Source organism: Macrotis lagotis, chromosome 2 (assembly GCF_037893015.1).
Source record: "Macrotis lagotis isolate mMagLag1 chromosome 2, bilby.v1.9.chrom.fasta, whole genome shotgun sequence".
NCBI lineage: Eukaryota > Metazoa > Chordata > Mammalia > Peramelemorphia > Peramelidae > Macrotis > Macrotis lagotis.
The window spans coordinates 224,608,039-224,634,932 of record NC_133659.1 but is presented as its reverse complement, the minus strand read 5'-3'; the positions used below and the strand labels follow the sequence as shown (position 1 = coordinate 224,634,932).

The following is a 26,894-nucleotide window of genomic DNA, read 5'->3' as shown; positions in this document are numbered from 1 at the left end:
TTATAATAGAATGATTTGAAAGTCAGGTAGTAAATTCAGGTTATTTTGAGACTTGGATTTTACTGTTTGGGCCATGTACTATAAAGATGTCTGGTCTATGTGTGATAGATAAATTTCCGACCTGGAATGTGGCCTATTCTGTCTTCAATGAAGAGGCAAATGGAAAAGATCTTGGAAAAAACATCCAAAACTCATATGCAGAAGATAGAAGATTTCAACAGATATTTAGAGATGTTTCCTGAATATTAAAATGTCCCTATGGGGTGGCTAGGTGGCATAGTGGATAAAGCACCAGCCCTGGAGTCAGGAGTACTTGGGTTCAAATCCGGTCTCAGACACTTAATAATTACCTAGCTGTGTGGCCTTGGGCAAGCCACTTAACCCCATTTGCCTTGCAAAAAGCCTAAAAAAAAAAAAGGTCCCAAGATCATATAGACAAAATAGTCTCCTGCAGCCTTTAGTAATGTGGCCCTGAGGAAGAGGACTTAATTCTGGATAACCATAAATGTAGTAAATATTCTATAAAGTACAGTATTCAGCATTGTAGAGAGTGAAAGGATGATTGTATTGGCACTAACAGCAGTCTAGGAAGGAATGGCAGGCAGGGTCTAGGATCCAATCTCTTCTTGATATTCCTACTTCCAAGAATAGTATTGAGTTATAATTATTTTAATTACTCCACATTAAGTATCTATATTCCAGGGGTAAGAGAGATTCAGGATGAAGATTTTTTTCCCTAATTGTTATCAAGACAAGTAGTTGTAGAAGGTAGAGGTAATCCTTAACCTATTTTTTCCAGTTTTACTCTCTTCAAATCTTGGTAGAGTAATAACAGTCACCAATCTAGCACATCTCCTTAACAAGTATATAGTAAATAGAAATTGGGAAAGTTTTACAGATTAGATTAGACAAAAAATACAGAAGAGTTAATGAATTGTTAGCCTCTGAACAAGACAAAATGACTCAAGCAAGGAGGAATAGAATGATTTTACCAAGGAGAATTTACTTTTAGCAGTGTTAAGGGTTGCAAGCCCTAGAAATCTAGGGGAATGAGGGGTAGAATTCTTACCCATTTGTGGCTCCAGGGAGATTTACAGTTTGACATTCAAATTTGGTGCTTAGTAGCCTCTCTCCAATTCCCCCTTGGAAGTGGGTACAGAGCATAATGGGCTAAAGTCATCCTTCTGTCAGCCAATCCAGGAGTCATTTCTCCTTCCCCATAGACAAGTAGCTTTACAGAACTGTTCTTCAGGAAAACTGCTCCAGACTTGGGCAGATGTGAAGTTAAAGCTGACAGAGCTGGAAAAAAGATTCATGAAAAATATATAGCTTTAAATGAAAGAAATATATTGTTGGTCATGCTTATTATACCATAACACTTCTTTTTCTTTCTTTTTTAAAAATATTTTTATTCTAAACTTAATCATCAAAAAAGGAGTATTTTCACACACACACACACACACACACACACACACATATATACAGCAGAATAAAAAAAAGAGGACTAAATGTCAAACTATGAACTCCATTTCAGATCACAAACTTACTTTTAAAAGCATATAATAAATTTCTTATTTTACCATCCTGCTTTTCTGTACCTCCAAAATCTGTGTACTAAAAAAATGGTTCAATGTCCACTCTTTGTTTCTCATATCACTATTACTAATTACTAATTTCCTCTCTTCTTCACCCTTCTCCTAAAAAAACTAGGAGAAAGAAAAAAAACCTTTGGCAACAAATAAGCGTAGTCAAGCAAAATGAATCCTGTTTCTCTTTTTCTGTACCTTGAGTCCATTGCTTCTTTGTCAAGAGATGAGTAACATGCTTCCTCAAAGGTCCTATACAGACATAGTTTGTCATTGCATTGAATTCTTAAGTATTTAAAATTTTATTTATAATGTTATTATCCTTTTGTGAATTGTTTTCTGAATCAGCTTCCTTTTCTTGGCCTCAGTGCATCCTCCCAGGATTCTGTGAGAATTATTTCTATTATAATTTCTTATGGCAAAACAAAATTCTATTATATTCATATAACAAAATGCTTTTGACTGTTCTCCAAATGTCTAAAAGGTAATCTAAGGAATTCCCTTGGACTGTATTATTTTTCCTTTTCCTTCACTCTTTCAAGACCTGGAAGGTTGCTTTTGTTTATTATGTTTTTGCCCTCTGGTAATTTCTTCTCACCATGCCCAACTGTTTAGCTGTTGATTTTGATGTATTTTTACACTAAAATCTGTGTCCCTTCTTCCTTTCAACTTTAGGCTATTTCTTTTAACTTCCTTTCTATTAAAACCCTCAAAGAAGAACAAATCTATGCCTGGGTCTTCTGTTTTTAACTCCTCAAATATCCATTTGAAGATGTTGAATTTATGAAGGAATGCTTGTTTTTAATCTTCTGTTAAAATATTAGCATTGGGTGGCTAGGTGGTGTAGTGGATAAAGCACCGGCCTTGGAGTCAGGAGTACCTGGGTTCAAATCCGGTCTCAGACACTTAATAATTACCTAATTGTGTGGCCTTGGGCAAGCCACTTAACCCTATTTGCCTTGCAAAAAAAAAAACCTAAAAAAAATATTAGCATTACATCATCATTCCATTTCTTTCAATTAATCAAAAATTGTTGTTTCTCTTGACTTATGCTTGCATTTCAAAGTTCCTTCTCATCTTGTTTTTTTTTCATTAGAAATATATAAAAGTTCTTTATTCTATTATAATTACATTTTTTTGCCCTGTTGGATTATATTCAGCTTTACAGGATAAGTTGTTCTTGGCTATTATAAAATATGGAATTTTTAAATACTGCATTTCAAGATCTCCTCTCATTTATAATAGAATCTGTCAACTCCTATGTGTGTAATAAATACTTATTGACTTACAGACTGACTGAGCCTGAGTGTGGTCCTTTGGTACTTGAATTCCTTTCTGGATGGATATTTGAAATAGTTTTTCTTTGACAAGAGCTCTGTATGACATATTACATTCCTGGGACTTTTCCTTTTAGGGCTTCTTTCAGGAAAGACTGGTGGATTGGTGGAATCTATCTTCACTTTGATTTCTAGTTCTAATAGATTTGGACAGTTTTCATCTGTGATTTCTTGAAATAAAATATACAGGCTATTTTTTTAAAATCATAGTTTTTAAGGAGTCTAGTGATTTTTAAATTCTCTTTCCTGGACCTGTTTTACAGATCAGTCACTTTTGATTTCATAGATCTTATATTTTATTTTATTTTCTGACCTTTTGATTTTGTTTTACTATTTCTTCCAGTTTTGTGGAGTAATTGATTTATTAAGCTTTTTTTTAAGTAACAATCTTTTTAAATGAATCCATTCCTCTTCTACCTATTCCTTCTACCTATCCCTACAAAAGCAAATTCAAAACAACCTCCCCAGCTCCCTCAAAACCTATCTCTCTAGTCTAGGAAAAACAAATGTTAGCCATGTGAAAAATATGTATCTTCATCTACATTTTAAATTAAACATCTCTCAGGTATAGCATGTTTTTATCTTCATTTTTTAAGGTTTGTGGCTTAGCATGTCTTTGATCAAATTTCTAAAGCCTTTCAAAGTTGTATTTATTTTGTGTTATTATCATTATATAAATTGTTCTCCTAGTTCAGGTTACTTCCCTGATTGTTCATAAAAGTCTTCTCAGTTTGAAATTGTCCATTTTAATAATTTATTATTGTATCATACCACTATTTGTTTAGCTGTTACTCAATAGAAGGGTAGCCCATTAGTTTGTACATATAGATCTTTTCCCTTTTCTTATTATTTCTTTAGGGGTATAAGCCTAGTAGTGGTTCAACATTTTGGTAGCTTTTTGGACATAATTATAACTTCCTTTCCTGGCTAGAGTAATTCATACCAACAGGGCAGTAGTGTACCTGTGAAAAGATCAAAATTGGGGTGGCTAGGTAGCACAGTGAATAGAGCACTGGCCTTGGAGTCAGGAGTACCTGGATTCAAATTTGACCTCAGACACTTAATAATTAACCTAGCTGTGTGGCCTTGGGCAAGCCACTTAACCCCATTGACTTGAAAAAAAAATCTAAAAAAAAGATCAAAATTAATGCTATCTTGAGTTTCTACTACATTGATTTCTATTGTATTGATTCTACAATGTAACTGATTTTATGCTGTATTAATTTTATTATTGACTCTGCATTTTTCTATAGTTCTATGTCCTTGAGTTGAGCTCAGGAATTTAGCTTTCCCATTGAGCTAGTTTAAAGTTACAACTTAACTTGTTACTATCCTCAAAAGAGATGTCTGTCCTTGCATGTCTTTGTGTGATTAGGGGAGTTTCTATCTCTTCCAAGGAGATAGCAAATCTGGTAGTTGTGTTCCCTTAGCAAAGACTGCAAGATACAGATCAATCAATTAATCAATCAAGCATTCCTAAATGACAGAGAAGTCTACTTTCTTTCATGTAACTAATCATGTTGTCCCCATCCCCATGATGCTATCTTGTAACCAATTGTATTAACTTAATCACATACCAATTCTGTACTTCCCAAACTATTTGAAGGTTAGTAAACCCTACCTTGAGAACTTCAGTCATTGAGAGGACATTGACCCAGTTTGTTGGTTATTGCTAACCTAATAAATTGATCATGCACAGAACACTGTCTCTCAGTTTACTTTAATTTTCAAATATAACACCTATTTTCCCATATCTCTTCAAGATTTGTCATTTCCCTCTTTTGCCATCTTTTCTAGTCTGAAGAGATTGAGATGGAACCCCAAAGCTACTTTAATTTGAATGCATAAATGAAAAAATAAGTACTTATTATATACAAAATGCTGTGTTTAGCTCTGGGGAAACAAAGAGAAAAGTTAGTCTGTTCTTAGGGAGCACACATTTGAATGAAAGAGACGTCACATATGGAAGGTTTCAGCTCCAAGTCAAATGGAAACATCTCACAATTCTTAGAGTATAGCAACAAAACAGACTTTGATGTTTCTTATTTAATATCATTTCTACTGTTCACATTCTATCATTTCCTAATGTTGAACCATTTAATATGCCAAGGACTTTTGCTAAGAAAAACTTTGCTTTCTGGGTCTTCAGGAGCTAGGGATGTAGCATCTTCAAGAGCAGTTGCCCGATTGTATCTTCCTAGGCTGATGGATAAGGGCACTAGGCTGGAAATAATATTATCAAAACTCTTGGGTTTAAGCTCCTGGGCTGTCTCTGTCTCCCCTGAGGGGAGATTGTGATCAAGAAAGGGATATTGGTTTGAATTGCCTGGCAAATGCTGTCTCTTGCTGCCTTAACTAGATTGGTTTATCTGTCCTATCAGCAGCAATTTATTGGCAATTACAGGGTTTGTCTAATTCTTAAATTAGCACTCCTGACCTGTTTTCTAAGCTATATGCATTAGAAATAAGACCTTACTTTTTTTAAATCTTGATTTTGCAATGTCTTGGAATTATTGATTTCTGTTTGATCTATTGTTTATATTCTAGAAGTCCATTACTTGGTTAAAGCTTTCTACTTTCTCTTCTAAATTATTTAATCTCCTTTCAAATCTTTCCTCCTGAACTTTTTTTAAAAAACTATTTATTTCTTCTAAGTACTTATAAGGTCCTTGTGAAATATAATTTTCCCCTTTTTTTCTCTGCTTATAGCTATTATGAAGTTATATACAGATTTTCTTTGGAGAAATCTATCTACCATGATTTTTATGTATTAGTCTATATTTTCTTTGGTTTGTTCATCTCTCCAGCCTTAGTTATTAAACTGGGCTTTAGCCAGAACCATATTTCACTCACTGCTATGCCTCTGGATTGTATTGTCAGTCCTTCACGATCTTGTTTACAATAATCAGGGTTCCTGCACTGATGTCTAGCCTTCTGGAATTAAAACTCCCCCTGGATCTTTGAGGTTCAGAGATCTTGCTCTTCAGGGTCCTCTGTGGCATTTTAGACAGAATACAAAGGACCTTGAGGCATCTAAACTCCTGGAAGGAGTGATACCCTGGTCTCTGCAGATCCCAGTGGCTTCTTCCACAGTTGCCTACTCTCTGAGAAATTTTTCCCACCTCAGTATTTCTCAGGAAGGTTCTCTGTTTTTGTTACCTCTAGACAAAGAATCTTGCAGAAAAATGTCTCTGGCTCATCTCTGGTTATGCTGGTAAGTTGCCAGCTTAGTTGTCTGTCTTGGTTCTGGTATCACTAGTAATTGTATCATAAAATAAGAAAAAGAATTTGAGGAAATAAGCATAGGCAAAAGAATAAAAAAATCATGATTTTTTAAGATGATATACTGAGAGAAGCTAAGAATTCAATATATAATTAGTTGAAATAAATAACTAAACATTATAATTACAGGATATAAAATAAATTCACCTTCATTGTGGCATTCTTATATATATTATGTAAACATCAAATCCCATCAGGAAGAGCTAGAAAGAGAAACTCTTCAAAATAACTATAAGAAACTATAAAAAATTGAGATATATCTACCAAGATGTGCCAGGAATTATATGAATATAGCTATAAACATTCTTTGCAGAAATTAAGAGAATAGAGAAAAATTTATGCCACCTAAAGTAAATTACCTATTCAATGCTGTATCAATTAAAGTTCTCCCCCCAATATTTTATAAAACTAGAAAAAAATAACAAAATTCATATGGAAGAAGAAGATGCCAAGAATCTCAAAGGTAATGAAAGAAAGTGGGAAGGGGGGGAAGACTATCAGTACCAGATCTCAAACTATACTATAAAGCAATAAGACAATTTTCTACTAGTTGAGAGAGAGAGACAGAGAGAGGGTTCTATCAGTAAAATTCAGTAAATCCAAGATGACAGTTACTCAATGGAATCTATTTTACCTCCTTTATATGTAAAACTGTACTGTATAGAAAGGTACTAAAACTATCAAAGATCTTTAAATAAACAGAAATAAACCGCAAAGTTTGCTACATATTCATTTTTTTTTTTTTTTTTTAGTTTTTGCAAGGCAATGGGGTTAAGTGGTTTGCCCAAGGCCGCACAGCTAGGTAATTATTAAGTGTCAGAGGGCAGATTTGAACTCAGGTACTCCTGACTCCAGGGCCGGTGCTCTATCCATTGCACCACCTAGCCGCCCTGCCTATTCGTTTTTAAGAAAAAAAGCATGATAAGAAAAACATAAGCACTATATGCCCTAGGCAAGAAGGAAACTTGAAATTAGTGATTTGGTTTTCTCTGTGAATTGATTCAATGATGCCCATCTATGCCCATGACTCTGTCTTTTCTGGAATTTTTATATTTTCCTTTCTTCCTTATTACTAATAACTAGAGATAATGAAAAATACAGAGATTTGTCCTTATACTCTATTTACAATACTTGCCTTCATGCTTAGTGATACTATAGGCCATGATAACCACAAACACTAACAGTAATATCAGGAAAAGCAATGAGAAGGAAAGGAGAAAAGTGGAGGAGCCCTAGCTCTCATCAGATCACATGCCAAGAGGAGAAATGAAAAAGGAGCTCCAGAAGTTGGTAGCATGCTTAAGACCTTGGCACTGGCTTTGTATAATCATAGACAATCATGTGCTATTAAATGTTTACAACTAGCTCTCCATAAGAAAATAAAATTTAAACCTATACACTTACAAGTCTAATCTGCATTTTTAACATTTCCCCCATCACTTTCTCAGGTTTTGTCTATCAATAAAATAATCAAATCCTGGATAATAATATTTTCTGATTTCCAAAGTTTAAATGATCACACAGAAAATTTAACAATGGCTCATTAACTGGTAGTATTTTACCCAGTAATCACATAGGTCCACTATGCTTAAGAATATCAGAGAAAAAATAATAACAAATAATTTTAAAAAATAAAAAGAATATCAGAAATAGCTATTCACACAGAACCTCTAATTTCAAAGTGTTTGGGCGACTGAAGATTAACTTAAATAAAAACACAGATGGAATAGTCCCTTAGGACTTACTATCTTTGACCCGAGGAGAGACTAGATGAATATCCTTCCATTTTTACTTTTATGAAGTTTTGCTTTGGTGTTATCAGGATTTGTGTTGCTTTTTCTTTTCTTGACTCCAGAGCTGAGGTTCTGGAGCTCTAGATAGAACTGTAACCTCTAGATGAGGTACAAAGCAAAGGTTCTCTTGGATGTGAGTCCAAAGTAAAAGTTCTTAGCACTTTTTGGGTTATGGATCTTTTTTTTTTAGTTTTTTTTGCAAGGCAATGGGGTTAAGTGACTTGCCCAAGGCCACACGGCTAGGTAATTATTAAATGTCTGAGGTCAGATTTGAACTCAGGTCCTCCTGACCCCAGGGCCAGTGCTCTATCCACTGCGCCACCTAGCTGCTCCACCATGGATCTTTTTGATAGTCTCATAAAGCCTACATACCTTTTGGTAAAATGATGTTTTAAAATTCATATGTATTTATTTAATGAATGACTGCATAGACTAATAAATGGCATCAAGTGGGGAGGGGAAGGGTAACTAATCATGCAGTATGTACTGAAATTCATACAATAGCTGTGAGGTGGAGACTTCAGAGTAGTTTTAATTTACATTTCTCTTTATTTTTAATGATTTGGAGCATTGTTTCATATGGTTAATGTTTTGTTTTTCTTCGTTCAAGAGCTGCTTATATATCTGTATCTATTTTTCACTTATCAGGGGATGGCTCTTGTTCTTACATGTTTGCATCAAATCTTTAAAAATTTTGGCAATTAGACTTTAATTAGTGAAATTTATTGGGAAGATTTTCCCTCAATTCCTTTATAATCTAGCATGCTTGTGAATTTGAATTTATGAAATGCAAATTTTTCATTTTATTTAAGAACTTTTCCTATAACATCTCAGATTTATAGAATTATATATATTTTTTTTTAATGATAGAATCTTTTATATTTAAGTCATATATTCATTTCGTGTTCATAACAAAGGATCAGGAAGTAAAGAGAGACTCTGAAGTGGAGACAGTGTGAGCAGCTTTATCTAGGAGTTTGATTGTGAAAGGATGGAGAGTCAAAAAAGTGAATGTTGACACAAATAAAATTTAGAAAGTCAAAACTCCAAGTTTTTTTAAAATTATGTATATTCTTTTTTTTTTGTATACTCTTAAGCTAAGAAAATAATAAAAAAAAAAAGTTTCTTTTCCCCAAGAAAAGGATTCCAGTTCTTTGGGAAGGTCCCACTTTGTTCACCAAAGAATTTAAAATAGGTTCAATATGACCAAGGCAGTTGGTCAAAAAGATTCTTATTGATTCTTTCCACCTGCTATTACAGAAAGCTAATTATGCTATATATTCTTGGAATTCAGCAAGTTTTGAGCCCCTAGAAAAGGGGCTTTCCATAGTCATTGAGCACCCACTGCATCCTCTGCTCTATAGTACATTCCAAGGTGGGGAAAAAAATCTCTAGTAACCACTGTATTTTTTTTTTTTAGGTTTTTGCAAGGCAAATGAGGTTAAGTGGCTTGCCCAATGCCACACAGCTAGGTAATTATTAAGTGTCTTGAGGCCAGATTTGAACCCAGGTACTCCTGACTCCAGGGCCAGTGCTCTATCCACTGCACTACCTAACTGCCCCTATTGTTTTTTCTATATGGCAAAAGTACCTGTTCATTTCTCCATAAAAGTCAACTTATCTTTATCTGGAGACAAAACTCTTGACAATATAAAAAGCAAAAAGTAGAAAACTCGAAAAGGCTTTGCCAAAGCAGGAATGAGAACAGAGGAGAGGGGAGGGAAGCCAAGAGTAGATAAATTCATCAGTTCATACTAATGCTCAGCGACAAGTAGATTTAAACAAACATTCCTTCAGTGGATCAATGACTCAGGAAAAGTCTTCCACTGCTCCCGATTATGAATCGATCTGAGCCTTCATTTGCAATCAGTGCCTACCCCTGACCAATTTCTATCCCTTCAGTGAGTTTCAATTATCCTTGACCACATGGTTCTAGATTCTCTTTTGACCTAGGAAAAACTACACTTCCCAGCAGCCCATGGAGTTGACATAGGGCTCCACTACACTATGTTTTTCTTTTCATTCGTTTCTAAGATTCTAACCAGCTCATTTTTTTTTTAGGTTTTTGCAAGGCAAATGGGGTTAAGTGGCTTGCCCAAGGCCACACAGCTAGGTAATTATTAAGTGTCTGAGACTGGATTTGAGCTCAAGTACTCCTGACTCCAGGGCCAGTGCTTTATGCACTACGCCACCTAGTCGCCCCTCAGCTCATTTTTCTCAGGAAATTTTTTTATCCATTAGAATTATATTCAGTTTTGCATGATTTTTTACCCTTTAACTCCCCAACTTGATGTCATTTATTAGTCTATGCAGGACTGGAAAGTCAGGAAGATACAGATGGTCAAAGGAGAGTGTGGTAGACCTCTGTACCAATAGAGTTCAGGTTTGAAGCAATCCTCCTGTGGGCAGGACCTAGAAATGAGTTTGTCACCTTCATGGTAAACTTGCCAAGGGGACCTTTGGTTACAGTCTTATCTAGCTTCTTGCATATGCGGTGTAGCCCTGTGGGGGTCTACAGCTCAATCTGGGCTAATTGTTTGCTATTAGCAATTGGATGCTATAAAGAGTCAGCATGGCCCATGGCACAGCCAGAGGTGACTAACCAAACCTCAGTGGTCAGAGTCTGGGCTCAGGTAATATTGGTCTACCTCATACTTCATTTTCATTTAACCACTTCTATTTCCACATCAAAATGTCTAATATTGTGTATTATGGTATCGCTCTCTGTCTAACCAATAGGCCTGCCCAATATGGTCTATGCAATATGTATAAGTATAAACAAAAGTTTATTCTTTTATATATACTCACCTCTTGGCAAATGTCATTCATGGTAGTCACTTTAACCTTCCATATAGGTCTACAATACACTGATGTGATCTGTCTCTATGACAATGACTCATTGTTCCAAACCCCAAAGGGTCTGAACACTACTACCCTTGCCCTCATCACCAGAGCCTGCCACCATAGTCATTCTGTCTAGAATACTTTTGATACCCTCATTGGGGGACTAAAGCAGCCATATAGATGTCAAACTTTCTCTTGGTGATAGAATCAGTCACATTGATGACTGGAACCTTCAGAATACCATTGACCTTTATTTATCCTGATTGTGGATAACTATAGTAGTAACCTCTTAGATGCCTTTGATACTTTCAGAAGTCAAGGGTATTTGCTATGAGCAGAGTTGATGAAATTCCCCATCATAATCAAGGATTGTGATGAGTAACTTTCCATTGTTGAAGTAACAGGGTCTGCTTAGTGGAGGAGAGGTAGTTCTCTTCAGTCTCCCTTTTCCAGGCATACACCAGAATGCCAGTTTGGGCAACAGCAGCCCATGGTCCTGTGTCGATAAAATGTTGTACCTGGATCACTGTATGTCATCACACTGGGCCACCATTGGCAGGACTTTGGAATCAGGAATCCCTGAGTGTGAATCCAGCTGCAAATTATTTCCTCGCTCTGTGCCTCAGTTTCTTCATCTGTAAAATAGAGATAATCATAACACCTACCTCCTGGGGTTTTGGTGAAGATAAAAATGAGATAACATGTAAAGCAGTTTGCAAATCTTAAATTACTATATAAATTATATATATATATATATATATATATATATATATATATATATATATATATATATAATTGTTATTATTAGTCATGTGGAAGCCAGCAGCAATTTTGGTGTCCTTCAGAAATCTGAAGTCTAAGGACATTCTTTTTATGGGGGGGTGGGGTTTGCAAGGAAATGGGGTTTAGTGACTTGTCCAAGATCACATAACTAAGTGTTAAGTGTCTGAGTTTAGATTTGAACTCAGATCCTCCTGACTCCAGGGCTTATGTTCCATCCACTGCACCACCTAACTCCCAGGTTAAGTACATTCTTTGAAAGTTTCATCAGGTCAGGCATCTTTAATGGCTTTGCTGAGGTACCTTCTTTTTTTTCAGTTTGGTTATTGATTTATCTTTTTTCTTTTGAGTTTTACAATTTTTCCCCTAATCTTACTCCCTCCCCCACCCCCAACAGAAGGCAATTTATCATTCTTTACATTGTTTCCATGGTATACATTGATCAAAATTGAATGTGATAAGAGAGAAATCATATCCTTAAGGAAGAAATATAAATTATAAGAGATAGCAAGATCAGACAATAAGATATGTTTTTTTTAATTAAAGTTAATAGTCCTTGATCCTTGTACAAACTCCACAGTTCTTTCTCTGGATACAGATGGTATTCTCCATTGCAGACAGCCCAAAATTGTCCCTAATTGTTGTACTGATGGAATGAGCGAGTTCATCAAGGTTGGTCATCACCCCCATGTTGCTGTTAGGGTGTACAGTGTTTTTCTAGTTCTGCTCATCTCACTCAACATCAGTTCATTCAGATCCCTCCAGGCTTCCCTGAATTCCCATCCTTCCTGGTTTCGAATAGAATAATAGTGTTCCATGACATACATGTACCACAGTTTGCTAAGCCATTCCCCAGTCGAAGGACATTTACTTGATTTCCAATTCTTTGCCACCACAAACAGGGCTGCTATGAATATTTTTGTACAAATGATGTTTTTACCCTTTTTCATCATCTCTTCAGGGTATAGACCCAGTAGTGGTATTGCTAGATTAAAGGGTATGCACATTTTCTTTTTTTTACTAATTATATTTATTTTATTTTTGTACAAATGATTTTTTATACATTGCTAAAAAATTCTTATTTAAGAATAATACCCCTCCCCCCAAAAAATAATAGACCCTCATGAGCAATAAAGTAAAGGAAAGAGGAAAAAATAAAAATTGAAATTGAAAAATAATAATAATAATAGGGGCAGCTAGGTGACACAGTGGATGGAGCACCGGTCCCAGAGTCAGGAGCACCTGAGCTCAGATCCAGCCCCAGACACCCCACAATCACCCAGCTGTGTGACCCTGGGCAAGCCATCCCAATCCCACTGCCCTGCAAAAAAAAAGCCCCAAAATAAAATAAATAATAATAATAATAATAATAAAAATAATAATAGGGGCAGCCAGGTGGCGCAGTGGACAGAGCACCAGCCCTGGAGTCAGGAGCACCCAAGTTCAAATCCAGCCTCAGACACCCAACAATCACCCAGCTGTGCGGCCCTGGGCAAGCCACCCAACTCCATCGGCCCCACAACCACCCCCCAAAAAATAATAATGATACTAATACTACTACTACTAATAATAATAATAATAAAAATAACAATAAATATGCTTCAGTCTGTGTTCCAACACCACCAGCTCTGTTGCAGGTGGATCACATTCTTTAGGATAAGTCTATCATAAAAGCTACTTCCATATTTTCCCACTGTTGCCATTGTTGATTGCAACTCCCACTATTCATACTTCCCCACTACCATATACTATATTATCTCTCTCCTTTCACTCTGTCCCTCTTAACAAATGTGCTGTAGTGTAGCTGAGTGGCACAGCAGACTGATCACCGGCCCTGGAACCAAGAGGCCCTGAGCCCACATACCACCCCTAAGCCCAGCCACTACCTGGCCCTGTGGTCCCAGACAGGTCATCCAATCCCAGCCCCTTGCAAGAAATAAAAATAAAAAGGGGGGGGGGCAGCTAGGTGGCAGTGGATGGAGCACCGGCCCTGAAGTCAGGAGTACCTGAGTTCAAATCCAGTCTCAGACACTTAACAATTACCTAGCTATGTAGCTGTGTGGCCTTGGGTAAGCCCACTTAACCCCGTTGCCTTGCAAAAAAACAAACAAAAAAACCCTAAAAAGCAAAAAAGAAAATTAAAGAAAAAAAGTGTTATATCTAACCACTCTTCCCCACAGTCCACCCTCTCCTCCATCATTCACATCCCCCCCTTTCCACCTGACCCCCTTCTCTCCTCCTTAGTCTAGGTATTTATACCCCATTGAATTATATGCTGTTTCCTCACCTAGACACCTCTGATGGAGAATGAAGGTTCCCTCATTCCCCCTTGCCTTCCCTCCTTTCATATCAATACAATAGCTCATTGTAATAAGAAAAAACTTATTATATGAAATATCTTAGCCTATTCAACCTCTCCTTTCTCTTACTCCCATTAGATTTCCCTTTTAGCCATTGACTCCATTTTTACACCACAATATATCTTCAAATTCAGTTTTCTACTGTGCTTCATCTATAAAAGCTCCTTCTAACGGCTCTATTAAATGAGAAGTTTCTTATTAGTATTATCAATATCATTTTTCTATGCAGGAATACATCATCATTAAGTCCCTCATATTTTACCCTTCTCTTCCACTCTCTATGCTTCACCTGGGTCCTGTATTTGAAGATCAAACTTTCTGTTCAGCTCTGTTCATTTCAATAGGAACATTTGAAATTCCCTGGTTCATTGAAAGTCCATCTTTTTCCCTGGAAGAGGACATTCAGTTTTGCTGAGTAGTTGATTATCGGTTTCATTCCAAGCTCTTTTGTCTTCCAAAATATTATATTCCAAGCCCTACAAGCTTTTAATGTAGTTGTTGCTAAGTTATGTGTGGTCCTGACTGCAGCTCCATGATATTTGAATTGTGTCCTTCTGGCTGCTTGTAATATTTTTGACGTGGGAGTTCTGAAACTGGGCTATAATATTCCTGGGGGTTGTTTTTTTTTTAATCTCTTTCCAGTCAAGATTGGTGGATTCTCTCAATTTTTTATTTTGCCCTCTGCTTCTAGGATATCTGGGCAATTTTCCTGTAGAAATTCTTTAAAAATGATGACAAGGCTCTTTTCCTGATCATGACTTTAAGGTATACCAATAATTTTTAAATTATCTTTCCTAAATCTGTTTTCCATATCAGTTGTTTTTTTCAATGAGATGTTTCACATTTTCTTCTAATTTTTCATTCTTTTGGTTTTGAAGTATTGTATCTTGACTTCTTGTGAAGTCAGCAGCATCCTGTAGTTCCATTTTACTTCTGAAGGATTTGTTTTCCTCAGAAAGCTTTCTTATCTCTTTTTCCATCTGGCCAATTCTGCTTTTTAAAGTATTCTCCTCAATAACTTTTTGAACTGTTTTATCCATTTGACCTAGGCTGGTTTTTAGTATGTTATTTTCTTCAGCATTCTTTTGGATCTCCTTGACTAAGCTGCTGACTTCTTCTTCATGTTTTTCCTGCATCTCTCTCATTTCTTTTCCCAATTTTTCTTCTATCTCCCTCTGTTGATTTTCAAAATCTTTTTTTGAGTTCTGTCATAGCTTGAGCCCAATTTCCGTTTTTCTTGCAGTCTTTAGATATAGGAGCTTGTACTTCATCTAATCTTCAGATTGAGTATTTTGATCCTTCTTGGGATCATAGACAATATATTTCTCAATGGTGTTCCTCTTTTTTTCTCTGTTTACTCATTTCTTCAGCTTGTGCCTGGTTTTGGGGTCCTTCCTGAGCTTTTGAGTATTATTGGGACACCCCCACACACAAGGATCTCCATGTGTGAGGCTCTGTCTTCCCTCCTGGTCTGTGAATGACCACAAGTGTACCCTTCTGCAAGGGGCTGAGGCTGGGGGGCTCCTGCTGTTATATGGTGGGCCTAGACTGTGATCAGAATCTGAATGTGATCAGAGCCCCAGAGTCCTGTTGCAGGTACAGAGGACAGACCTTGGAAGTCTCTCTCCACTCCCTGACCTAGGTTGAACACTCAAGGCTCAGTTGGCTAGAGAATTCTGCTTACTAGCTCCACTTGCTTCTGTTTCCTGGATCTGGGGTGCCATGATCACTGCTGCTTGCTGAGTGCCCTGAGGGCTGGGCTTCATGCTTGCTCTGGCAGAGGTCCTCCCTTGATCTTCCAAGTTAAGCCTGATGCTCCCCGGGGTATAGGTCAAGAAACTGCCCCCACTGCCATGAGCCACAGCTCCCAGGTGCCCTGGCGCTGCCTCTGGGAAGCTGAAGTTCCTTCACTCTGGAGGCTGCTCCTCTAACCCCATGGAACGGAGCCTTTCCACTATTTTCTAGGTTACCTTGGGCTGGAGAACTGCCTCACTGGATCCCTCTGTGGGTTCTGTCTCTTGAAAATTTAGTTAGAGTCCTTATTTTAAGTTTTGAAATATTATAGTGAAAGAGCACCTAAGAGAGGCTCTTCTGTTGCCATCTTGGCTCTGCCCCTTTGGTATGCACATTTCCATTGCCCTTTGTGTGTAGTTCCAAATTTCTCTCCAGAAAGGTTCGATGAGTTCACAGCTCCATCAATAATATAACAGTGTTCCAAATTTCCCACAACCCTTTCAACAATGATCATTATCCTTTCTGGTCATATTGACCAGTCTGAGAGGTATGAGGTGGTACCTCAGAGAAGCTTTAATTTGCATTTCTCTAATAAGTAATGATTTAGAGCAAATTTTTCATGTGATTATGGATTGCTTCGATCTCCTCATCTGTAAATTGCCTTTGCATATCCTTTGACCATTTGTCAATTGGGGAATGGCTTTTTTTTTTAAATTTTACTCAGTTCTCTGTATATTTTAGAAATGAGCATTTTGTCAGAAACATTAGTTGTAAAGATTGTTTTCCAATTTACTACATTTCTTTTGATCTTGATTACAGTGGTTTTGTCTGTGCAAAAGCTTTTTAATTTAATGTAATCAAAATCAATTTATTTTTTTTCTCCATCTCTTCCTTAGTCATAAACTGCTTCCCTTTCCATAGATCTGACAGGTAAACTACTCCTTGATCTTCTAGTTTGCTTATAGTATTGTTTTTTATGTCTAAATCCTGTATCCATTTGGATCTTATCTTGGTATAGGGTGTGAGGTGTTGGTCTAATCTAAGTTTCTTCCATACTAACTTCCAATTTTCCCCACAGTCTTATCGGAGAGAGAGTTTTTATCCCAATAGCTGGACTCTTTGTGTGCTGAGGTACTTTCTAACCAAATTACCCCAAGGATGGGGGAGGTAAAGCCAAAGCAAGCTATATTTCTCCATTATGCCCCCAAAAAGTATATCCTAAAAGATCACTTGAGCCCCTCCCTCTGATTGTAAGGCTCCTCCATTTAAGGAGGGCACCCAGGCCACCCATCTATTTCTCAAGGGGCATTCATTCCTTCTTACTTTTCTACCATGCCCCTGCTCTTCCTACCTTTTTGCTTCCTTTTATGTGATGTCTTGCTCCATTAGAATGGGAGTTCCTGGAGGGCAGAGTCTGTCCTCTTTTGTTTATATTTCCATCTCTGACTTTTAGCTTAATATCTGACTTAGTAAATGATTAAATATTGTCTACTGGTGACCAGAGCAGAAGGAAAGGATAAGTTATTTTGCATTATAATAAACAATCAGCAAATATATATCAAGCCCCTACTATGACACAGACAATGTGCCAAGAATTGAAGGTACAAAGCAAGGCAAAAAGAGAGCCTACCCTCAAGGAACTGTCAGTCCATTGGGAAAGAAAACATGTAAATAAATAGGTACCTATGAAATACATACCAACTGGATAAAGATAGCCTTAAAGGGAAAAAGTTATAGGAAGAGTCTGCTACAGACTAGATGTTTGAAGTGAGGGCTGCTGAAGGAAATAAAAATTCTAAGAGATGGAAGATACAAGAAGAGCATTCTAGCTTAGGGAGTCAGTAAAAGGCCACGACATGGGACAGCTAGGTAGTGCAGTCAATAGAGCACCGGCCCAGGAGTCAAGAGGACCTGAGTTCAAATCCGACCTCAGATACTTAATAATTACCTAGCTGTGTGACCTTGGGCAAGTCACTTAACCCTGTTGCCTGGCCAAAAAAAGGGGGGAGCATGAGATATGGCAGGTAGAAAGTCTTGTGCAAAGAACAACAAATAGATAAAAATGATTGTGGGCTTTGAAGAGGATGGTAAAATACAAACTGGGGGGGGGGGGGGCTAGGTGGCGCAGTGGATATAGAACCAGCCCTAGAGTCAGGAGTACCTAAGTTCAAATCCAGCCTCAGACACTTAATAATTACCTAGCTGTGTGGCCTTGGGCAAGTCACTTAGCCCCATTGCCTTGCAAAAACTAATATATATATATATATATATATAAATATGTGAAGAAGCCAGGTTGTGAAGAGCTTTAAATACCAAACAAATGTCTTTATATGTAATGTTGGAGTTGATAAGGAGTAATTTGAGTTTACTGAGTAGGGAGCAAGGCCAATGCTTCCTATGCTTTTGGAAAAGTTAGCTGTATTCAAGATGAATTGGAGTGGGGAGAGAGGAGGGGAGGAAGTCAGGTGGAAAACTATTAGAATAAAGACTGTGAGGGCCTGAGCGAGGTGGTGAACTGTTTGAATATAGAGAAGCCATACTTTTGTAAAGGTGGAATATGCCAATTGATTAGATATATGGGGTGAGTGCAAGTGAGAAGTCTGGGATGGCACCAAAGAGGTGAATCTACATGTCCAGGAGTATCTTGGTGCTTTTAATAGTAATGTGGAAATTAGGAAAATGGGAATGTTTGGGAGTAAGATAATGAATTCTGTTTTGAACATGTTGACTTTGAGACATCTCTGGGCTATTAATTTTGAAATGTCCAATAGGAAGTTGGTGACTCAAGTTGGAGCTCAGGAGAGAGGCTAGAGCTAGCTATATAGATCTGTGAATCAGCTCTAATTGAATCCACAGGAGATAATGAGATCATAACATGGAGTAAAAAAAAGTCTGGGATAGAGTCTCAAAGGATACTCCTAATTAATAAATACTGCATAATTGAAGATCCAGCAAAGGAGGCAGAAAGACTTATAGGTAAGAGGAGATATAAGAGAGAGTATTATCATGAAAACTGTGGGAAGGGAGACTACCCCAGAGAGAAGGTGATCAACAATGCCAAATGCTACAGAGAAGACAAAAAGAAAGAAGCCTAGAGAAAAGAAAATTGCCATTAGAATTGGTACGTCAGAGATCTTTAATGACTTTGGAGAGAGAGCTGTTTTAATTGAATAATGGAGGTTAGAAACCAGATATCAGAAGGTTTAGAGAATAATGAGAAGACAGTGATAGAAGAAGAAATGAAAGCACCAAAAAAGAAAGTTTTTCTCAAGTGGTTTATCTGAGAAAGGGAAGAGTTAATAAGAAAATAGTTGGCAAAGAGTGTAAGTGGGGGATTTTTAAGGATGGGAAAGGCATGGGCATATAGGAAGCAGGCAGTAGATATAGAAAGCCTGAAGATTAGAGAGAGAAAAAATTAGTAGTCGAGACAATTACTTAGAAAAGACTGGAAGAGACAGGGTAAAGGGGCTAGATTTGGCTAGAAGAGGGTTGTCTTTGGAATCTAAAGAAGGAGATACAGAAAGATGATGTTAGAGGAATATGAAATTAGGAGGAGGGGAGAAGGAGGAGATGTGTCCTTTATTTGGTGAAATATGAGACAAGATTTTCATCTTCAGAGGATTGAGGGAATTAGCAGGTGGAAGACTTAAGGAGAGAAGAGGTTTGGAACAGTCATTGTGGTTGGGGAATAGAGAATTGAGTAGGATTGTATTGCTGTTGGGAGGATCCAGATGAGAGTAATAAGCATAAATTTGTAATGGACCCAATAAGCATGGACTGGTTTATTTTCTCCACCTCTTTCCAGCAACAAATGATTAGAAGTACTTGGCAAGGTGTTTTGGCATTAGGGGCAGGGGACAAAGGATTTCAGAGCAGAGTGTAAGAGTTCAACTTATTCACCAAAGAGTTGGAATGGAGAGGGAAGTAAAAATGGACTCAGAATGTACTGAGACAAACTTGGAGGGAAAGAGGGAAAAAAATTGAGAGAAGGTGTAAGGCAGGGTTGGAGTTCTTTCTGCCAAGGACCATTTGGGTATTTCTAACATCATTCACCTGCTATATTAGGTTAAACATTTAATTAATTCACTCCTAAAATGTATCTAGATTTATTCAATTTCAAATCTGGCTTGTAGTTACCATGGCATTGCCAGACCAAATGACCTTTAGGACATTTCTGCCCCTGGTGTAAGACATGGGGAAAGATGGAATGATAAAAGATTTGAGTCAGATAAAGGAGTTTTGGAGTGAAGAACAAGAACCATCTCTGCTTGTGGTTTTGGAAATTTAGTAGATTTTTGGAAATTTAGTAGGTAATGGAAATTTAGTAGTTTGAAGAGCCAGGAAGTTAAAACATTTGAGGACATCAATATTAAGTTCTCTGAGATGGGGGTAAGAAGTGGAGTGGAGAGAGACTAAAATAGGACTCACCGAAGAAGCAGAAAGATAACAGCGGTCAGTATCTGAATGGGGTGATCAGCTCAGAGAGGGTGAATCTCAAAGAAGGTAGAGGCTGCTGAGTGGTATATAATGGTAGCTGGAAGGCTTGGGGGGAAAGGAAAAGGACAAGCATATTTGTAAGCATCTATTATATGCCAGGCTTTTTGTTGTTGTTTAAGCATGTTGTATTCTTCACGGCCCCATTGAGGATTTACTTGGTAAAGATACTGGAGTAGTTTATGATTTCCTTCCCCAACTCATTAAATACATGGAGGAAACTGAGGCAAATAGTTGAAGTGACATGTCCAGGGTCACTCAGCTAGGATGTATCTGAACAAGCCACCTTCAGGCATCCATCTATCTTCCATATGCTTTTGTTATACTTCACCATCAAATGCTCCAACCCACTCCTACTCCTACCCCCAGCACTAGGTCTGGAATCAAGAAGATTGCAAATTCAGCCCCTATGACTTATCATTAACAGATACTTTACATAGTATTCTAATTTTTTATTCTTTTAATTTTGTTTTAAAATTTATTTTTGTTGGGGCGGCTAGGTGGCATAGTGGATAAAGCACTGGCCCTGGAGTCAGGAGTACCTGGGTTCAAATCCGGTCTCAGACACTTAATAATTACCTAGCTGTGTGGCCTTGGGCAAGCCACTTAACCCCGTTTGCCTTGCAAAAACCTAAAAAAAATATATTTTTCTCAAGTTCTTTTTACTTCATTCTGTTTTTCAGTATCCACTCTCTGGGTGTGTTTTCCTCTCATTTATTCTAAGATATTTATTCTCTTTGATTTCTATTTTATTCTACTTTTTTATTCTTTATCTAATGTTTCAGTTCCTCCTCCATCATCTTTTCTATCCATTCTCAAAATGCCTGTGACAAATCTATCCTTTTGTTCTGAGTTCTGCATTTAATTATTATGGAGTTACTTTCTTATTCTGGGATTTTGTGTCACTACTTTTCTCTTAATGCATAGTGTTTCTTCATTGTATTAGGAGTGTTCTTTACTTATATCTTCCTCCTCGATTTCTGCCCATTTATGAAATCTTGGATGAAGTGATTAGACCCAGATCCTCTCTCCCAAAGCAGTATTGGATTGAGATAACGTTGTATTCCATCAAGTCCTGCTTCTTCTCCAATGCAGATATTGGTAGCATTCTTTTGTTCTGGTAAATGGGTCGTGGTGCTTCTATTTTAATCCTTGGATGGGAAATTTCTTAACAAAGTCTTGTTTCATAATTTAAGCCTGACCTGGACATGGAGCTTTAAGGTCCCCAGAGAAGAGAAAGATGCCATTTCCTTTGGTCCTTAGACTAATAAAACACTCAGATTTCAGCCTGCCTTTTTGGAGTAGTTTCCATCATGTAGGTGAGACCTTGACCTCATCATTTAGGCTTCAGTCTTTCTTTCCAGGGATGTTTCCCCCTCCTTTTCCTACAGCTGTCTCATGACAGAAAACCACTATTCAAGTCCTAGATCTATCTACTGATGGCCCTTATTTCACTGTACCCAAGATATTCCCTGATGAACCCAATTCTATTCCTTTCCCTGGGCAATCACTAAATGAGAGAGGCCTTGGTTTCTTTTTCTGGTTAGGTTTACATCAACAGAACCAGAAGATAGATTGCTTTGGCTTCAAAGTTGGTCCTAGATGTAATGGAGGAACTTAGTGGAATTTTTCTTTGTTTATGCTTCAAGTCTGTATTAACCACTGCCCAGGGTGCTCCTTTACACAAAAGGGCTTTAGCTATTGGGCTCAGGTAAACAGTGTTTAATCAGAAAGAAAACTAACCACAAAGCAGAGATTCATCCTTTTTCTTACACCATCTAGCTCATTATGCCTTTACCCTGAAGTCCTGGGAAAACTCACTCAAATAAAGTTTAAGCATAAACCATGCCTAAACATGGTAATTATCTAAGGTCTCTCCCATTAACAAGGTTGATACTCCAATGAAGAGATAGAGAACATTATAATTTGCAAAATAAATAATTTCAACCACATTAAATTAAAAAGGTTTTACACAAAGAAAACCAAGGTAACCAAGATTAGAAGGAATGAAGAAAGTTAAAAAAAATTTTCACAGCTAGTATTTCTGATAAAGGACTAATTTCTAAACTATATAAAGAGCTGAATCAAATGTATAAGAATACAAATCGTTCTCCAGTTAATAAATGGTCAGAATAATAATAAATGATATGATTTAAATATATTAAATATTAAAAATAAAATGAAATGAACTGGCAGTTTTCAAATTAAGAAACTGAAGCTAGGGCAGCTAGGTGACACAGTGGATAGAGCACCAACCCTGAAGTCAAGCAGATCTGAGTTCAAATGTGGACTCAGATACTTAATAATTACCCTAGTTGTTGTGACCTTGGACAAGTCATTTAACCCCACCACCTTGCCAAAAAACCCAATAAATTAAAGCTATCTATAGTTAGATAAAAAAACTGCTCCAAATCATTATTGATTAGAAAAATGCAAATTAAAACAACTCTGAGGTACCACCTCATATTTACAAGATTGGCTAAAATGACAAAAAATAATGATCAGTGTTGGAGAGGCTGTGGGAAAACTGGAACACTTCTGCACCATTGATGGAGTTGTGAACTGATCCAATCATTCTAGAGAGTAATTGGAACTATCCCCAAAGATCAGTAAAACTGTTCATACTTTTTTGATCCACCAAAACCACTACTAGGTCTATATCCCAAAGTGATCATAATAAAGGGGAAAATACCCAGATATAGAAAGATATTTATAGCAGCTCTTTCTGTAGTGTCAAAGAATTGGAAATTGAGAGGATTTCCATCAATTGGGGAATGAGTGATCAAGTTACAGTATATGAATGTGATGAAGTACTATTGTTCTGTAAGAAATCATGAATGTCTGGATTTTAGAAAAGCCTAGAAAGGTTTACATACTAAGTGAAGTGAGCAGAACCAGGAGAATATTGTACACATTAACAGCAACACTGTGAGATGATCAAGTATGATGGATGCAGCTTCTCTCAGAAGTTTAGGAAAATCCTGAGAGATCTGTTATGGAAAATGCCATCCACATCCAGAGGGGGAAAAACTATGGAGTCTGAATACAAAGCAAAGCATACTGTATTCACTTTTAAAAATTTATTTCAGTTGTTTTCTTTCTTTTGCATAACTTTTTCCTTCTTAGTTCTAATTCCTCTTGGGCAGCATGGGAATATGGTAAAACAGGATTGTACATGTACAACCTATATAGGATTGTTCATTATCATGGGAAATGTGGTAGAAAAATATAGAAGTCAAAAACTTTCAAAAAAGATTAATATAGAAAACTACCTTGCACATAATTAGAAAATAAAATAAAGTAACAAGGTTCATGCTATAAAAAGTATTTAATGCAAAAAGAAATAGATATCAAACATAGGATGGATGCTTAAAACACAAAAGAATCGTATTTAAAACATGAAACACTTTGTGGGACTACTGAACAGGTAATTTGCTTTCACCTTATATCAATAATACCTGGAAAACTCACAAGTTCATATTTCCTGATCAGCTAGACATGACTTTGATATTAGCCCCCAGGTTGTAGAATCTTGCTTTAGTGGTGCTCTCTTCTCTTCTCCAAGAAGTTATCCAGAACTCTGTTGTGGCTAAAAACATCTATCCCTTAGGATCATTGTTCCATTTCTTGTACTGAAAAAAACATAAAGCAGAAGAGATCACCAAGGATCACAGATTTAGAGTTGATATTGTCTATATCCTAATAAAGGAACCACTCTAAATAGACTAGTCCATGCATTAAGTTCAACATTTAAATTTGGGAATGGAATAGAATCAAGATGGTTGAATAAAAGCTGCCAAACTTCCCCCCAAAATGTCTCCTACAAAATGTCCACAGAAAACACCAAATCAAATTCTAAGCAGAAAAGGCAACAAAAAGTCACAGGGAGTTAGAGAAAGAGGTCTATGAATAATGGACTAGAGGTGGACTGGGAGTGTGGTTCCAGCTATAGTTGGCAAGAAGAGGATGTTTATGGAAAAACCTGAGAAGACTTAGATGAAATGAAATGAACAGAATGGGGTGGCTAGGTGGCGTAGTGGATAAAGCACCAGCCTTGGAGTCAGGAGTACCTGGGTTCAAATCTGGTCTTAGACACTTAATAATTACCTAGCTGTGTGGCCTTGGGCAAGCCACTTAACCCCGTTTGCCTTGCAAAAAAAAAAAAAGAAAAGAAAAGAAATGAACAGAATCAGGAGAAAGAATAATGTATACAGTAAGAACAATATTGTATTGATAATCAATTGTGGAAGACTTAGCAGCTTTGATTAATACAATGAATGATCCATGACAATTCTAAAGAACTCATAATGAAAAAAAAACTCATAATGAAAAATGCTATCTCCAGAGTATCAATTGGTACCAGTTCTCTAACTGAAGGACTCTTGGGTACAAATTGAAACATTTTTAAAACTCTTTTATTTCCTTTGATTCTTTTTTTTCACAATATGACTCCTGTGGAAATATGTTTCGTATGTCTTCATATGTTTAATGGGTATTTCTTGCCATCTCCATGAGTGAGAAAAGGGAGAGAAGGAGAGAATTTGTTGTGTTTTTTGTTTAAATTTTTGCAAGGCAATGCAATTAAATGACTTGCCCAAGGTCACACAGTATTATAAGTAAGTATTAAGTGTCTGAGGCCAAATTTGTATTCAGGTCCTCCTGGCTCCAGGGCCAGTGCTCTGTCCATTTTGTCATCTAGCTGTCCCAAGGGAGAGAATTTGGGACAAAAATAAAAATGAAAAATGAAAAAACTCAACACTTATATCCTTGGGAATGAGAGTTAGCAAGTTGTCTAGGGAGAAAAGCAATGGCCCAGATCATATACAGAATCTGCTAAGACTGGGGTCTAGCCCATGAGTAACCCCTATGCATCCAGCCTAGGCAAGATAAGAAAGCTCAGTCTTAAAAAAATTAAAAAACACTGAGGTCTTATACAAATTAGAAGAATAGTGGTATCAGGTATAAATAAGATATTTAGTCTTCCAAGTAATTTCTATAAAAATGGGAACCCCCTTTGGTTCTGATTCTTCTTTTACAACATGTGTAATATGGAAATATTAAACACAATTGTACATATTAATCTATATTAGATTATTCGTTGTCATGGGGAAGGGGGAGGGAAGGGAGAAAGGTAGAAAAATGGTAAACTCAAAAGCTTACAAAAAGATGAATGTTGAAAACTGTTTTTGCATTCAATTGAAAAAATAAAATTAAATAACATTCAAAAAAATTGCCTGTTTTGCCATTAGTCCTCTCTTTCTTGTCATTCCACAGGGACTCCAAACATCAATCCAAATCCCTGGATGGTGAAATTGAAGCTTACAAGAAGTCGATCATGAAAGAGGAAGAAAGGAATGAACTCCTGGCAAGCATTTTAAACCGTTCTGAGAATGATGCTAATGTTAATCAGAAGTTGACCTTCCAATGCATGGCCAAGCATGAAGCTCTTCAAAAAGAGTTTACCACCTATACCCTCACACTACACAATACTGAAGAAACCTTCACTAGAGCCTGTTCGGTATGACACAATATTGGGGTATGGAGAAGATGATATTTATGCCTTGAAGACCTACAATTTACAGCATGGCTCTAATCCTTACTTTGTCTCTTTTTCTCTCTCTTCCCAGGAGCGGGCAATATGTGCAAAGGAATTGCAAGGGATCTTTCAAAACTTAGAAAATGAGATGGACTCCAAGAAGAACAAAGAGAAGAGCCTCTTTGAGAATCTTCAGGATCAGAAGATGTCTGGCAAGATGACCAAATATTTCAAACTTATGGGGAATCAGATTCAGAAGAAAAAGATAGACATGGTGAGTCAATTCTTTTCAAGTCATCAACAACTTAGGGAGCATCTTTCTTGTCATATTGTTTTGCATTACAGCTTTTATGGGCAGTAATGATGGTATCATTTCATCTGGGCTCTCCTTACAAATATCCTGCCCAAAAGTGTTTCATTATGCTTGACTTGTAATTAAAGTGCCTAAATTCCTACCATATTGGCTGCAATCCACACTGTGCATCATAGGGGACCAGGATTTATTTTTGACTTTCTTTCATGTAACATATTATCTTTTAGGCCCTCAGAAAGAGTGAAAGGAAAGGCTTAGTGTTAACTTTGAGATCTGGAAAGGATCAAGACTTGAAAGTCTATACAGAGATTATCTAGTTCAATTCTCTCATTTTACAAATTGAAGAAACTGTGGCCCTGTGAATTTTAAATTTTATAGGGTATTCCAAAAGTTTTAAGTTTTAATAGCTTAAAATTGCACTAAGACTTTTGAGACACTTTTGAGATTATAAGTATCAGAACTAGGACTTGAATCTCAGGTCCTTTGATTCTAAGTCCAGTGCTGTTTTCACTCTCATACTTCAGGTTAACATACAAGTTCATATCTTCATACCCTTTAATTGATTTGGTCATATTCCTATTTTGACCTTATATTTCTTTATAGGATTAAATCTCCAAGTTTTTATAGTTTCAAATCAAATTTAGGTCTGACTTTCATAAAACTGATATAGTGATAAAAGTTTGGGCTTTGGATTATTGTCAGAAAAGTGGAGAAGGGGCAGCTAGGTGGTGTAGTGGAGTACCTGGGTTCAAATCTGGTCTCAGATACTTAATAATTACCTAGCTGTGTGGCTTTGGGCAAGCCACTTAATCCCGTTTGCCTTACAAAAACCTAA

The 26,894-nt window shown here is 36.9% G+C and overlaps 1 protein-coding gene across 1 annotated transcript in view; it reads left to right on the top strand.

The window, feature by feature from the left end:
• Nucleotides 1–26,894, top strand: part of CCDC40 (coiled-coil domain 40 molecular ruler complex subunit) — a 108,418-nt gene that overhangs the window by 31,850 nt on the left and 49,674 nt on the right. Inside the window, exons 11-12 of the mRNA XM_074224991.1 lie at nucleotides 25,485–25,728; nucleotides 25,838–26,020. Coding sequence (XP_074081092.1) covers nucleotides 25,485–25,728; nucleotides 25,838–26,020 — 427 coding nt within the window. The remainder of the gene's footprint in view (nucleotides 1–25,484; nucleotides 25,729–25,837; nucleotides 26,021–26,894) is intronic.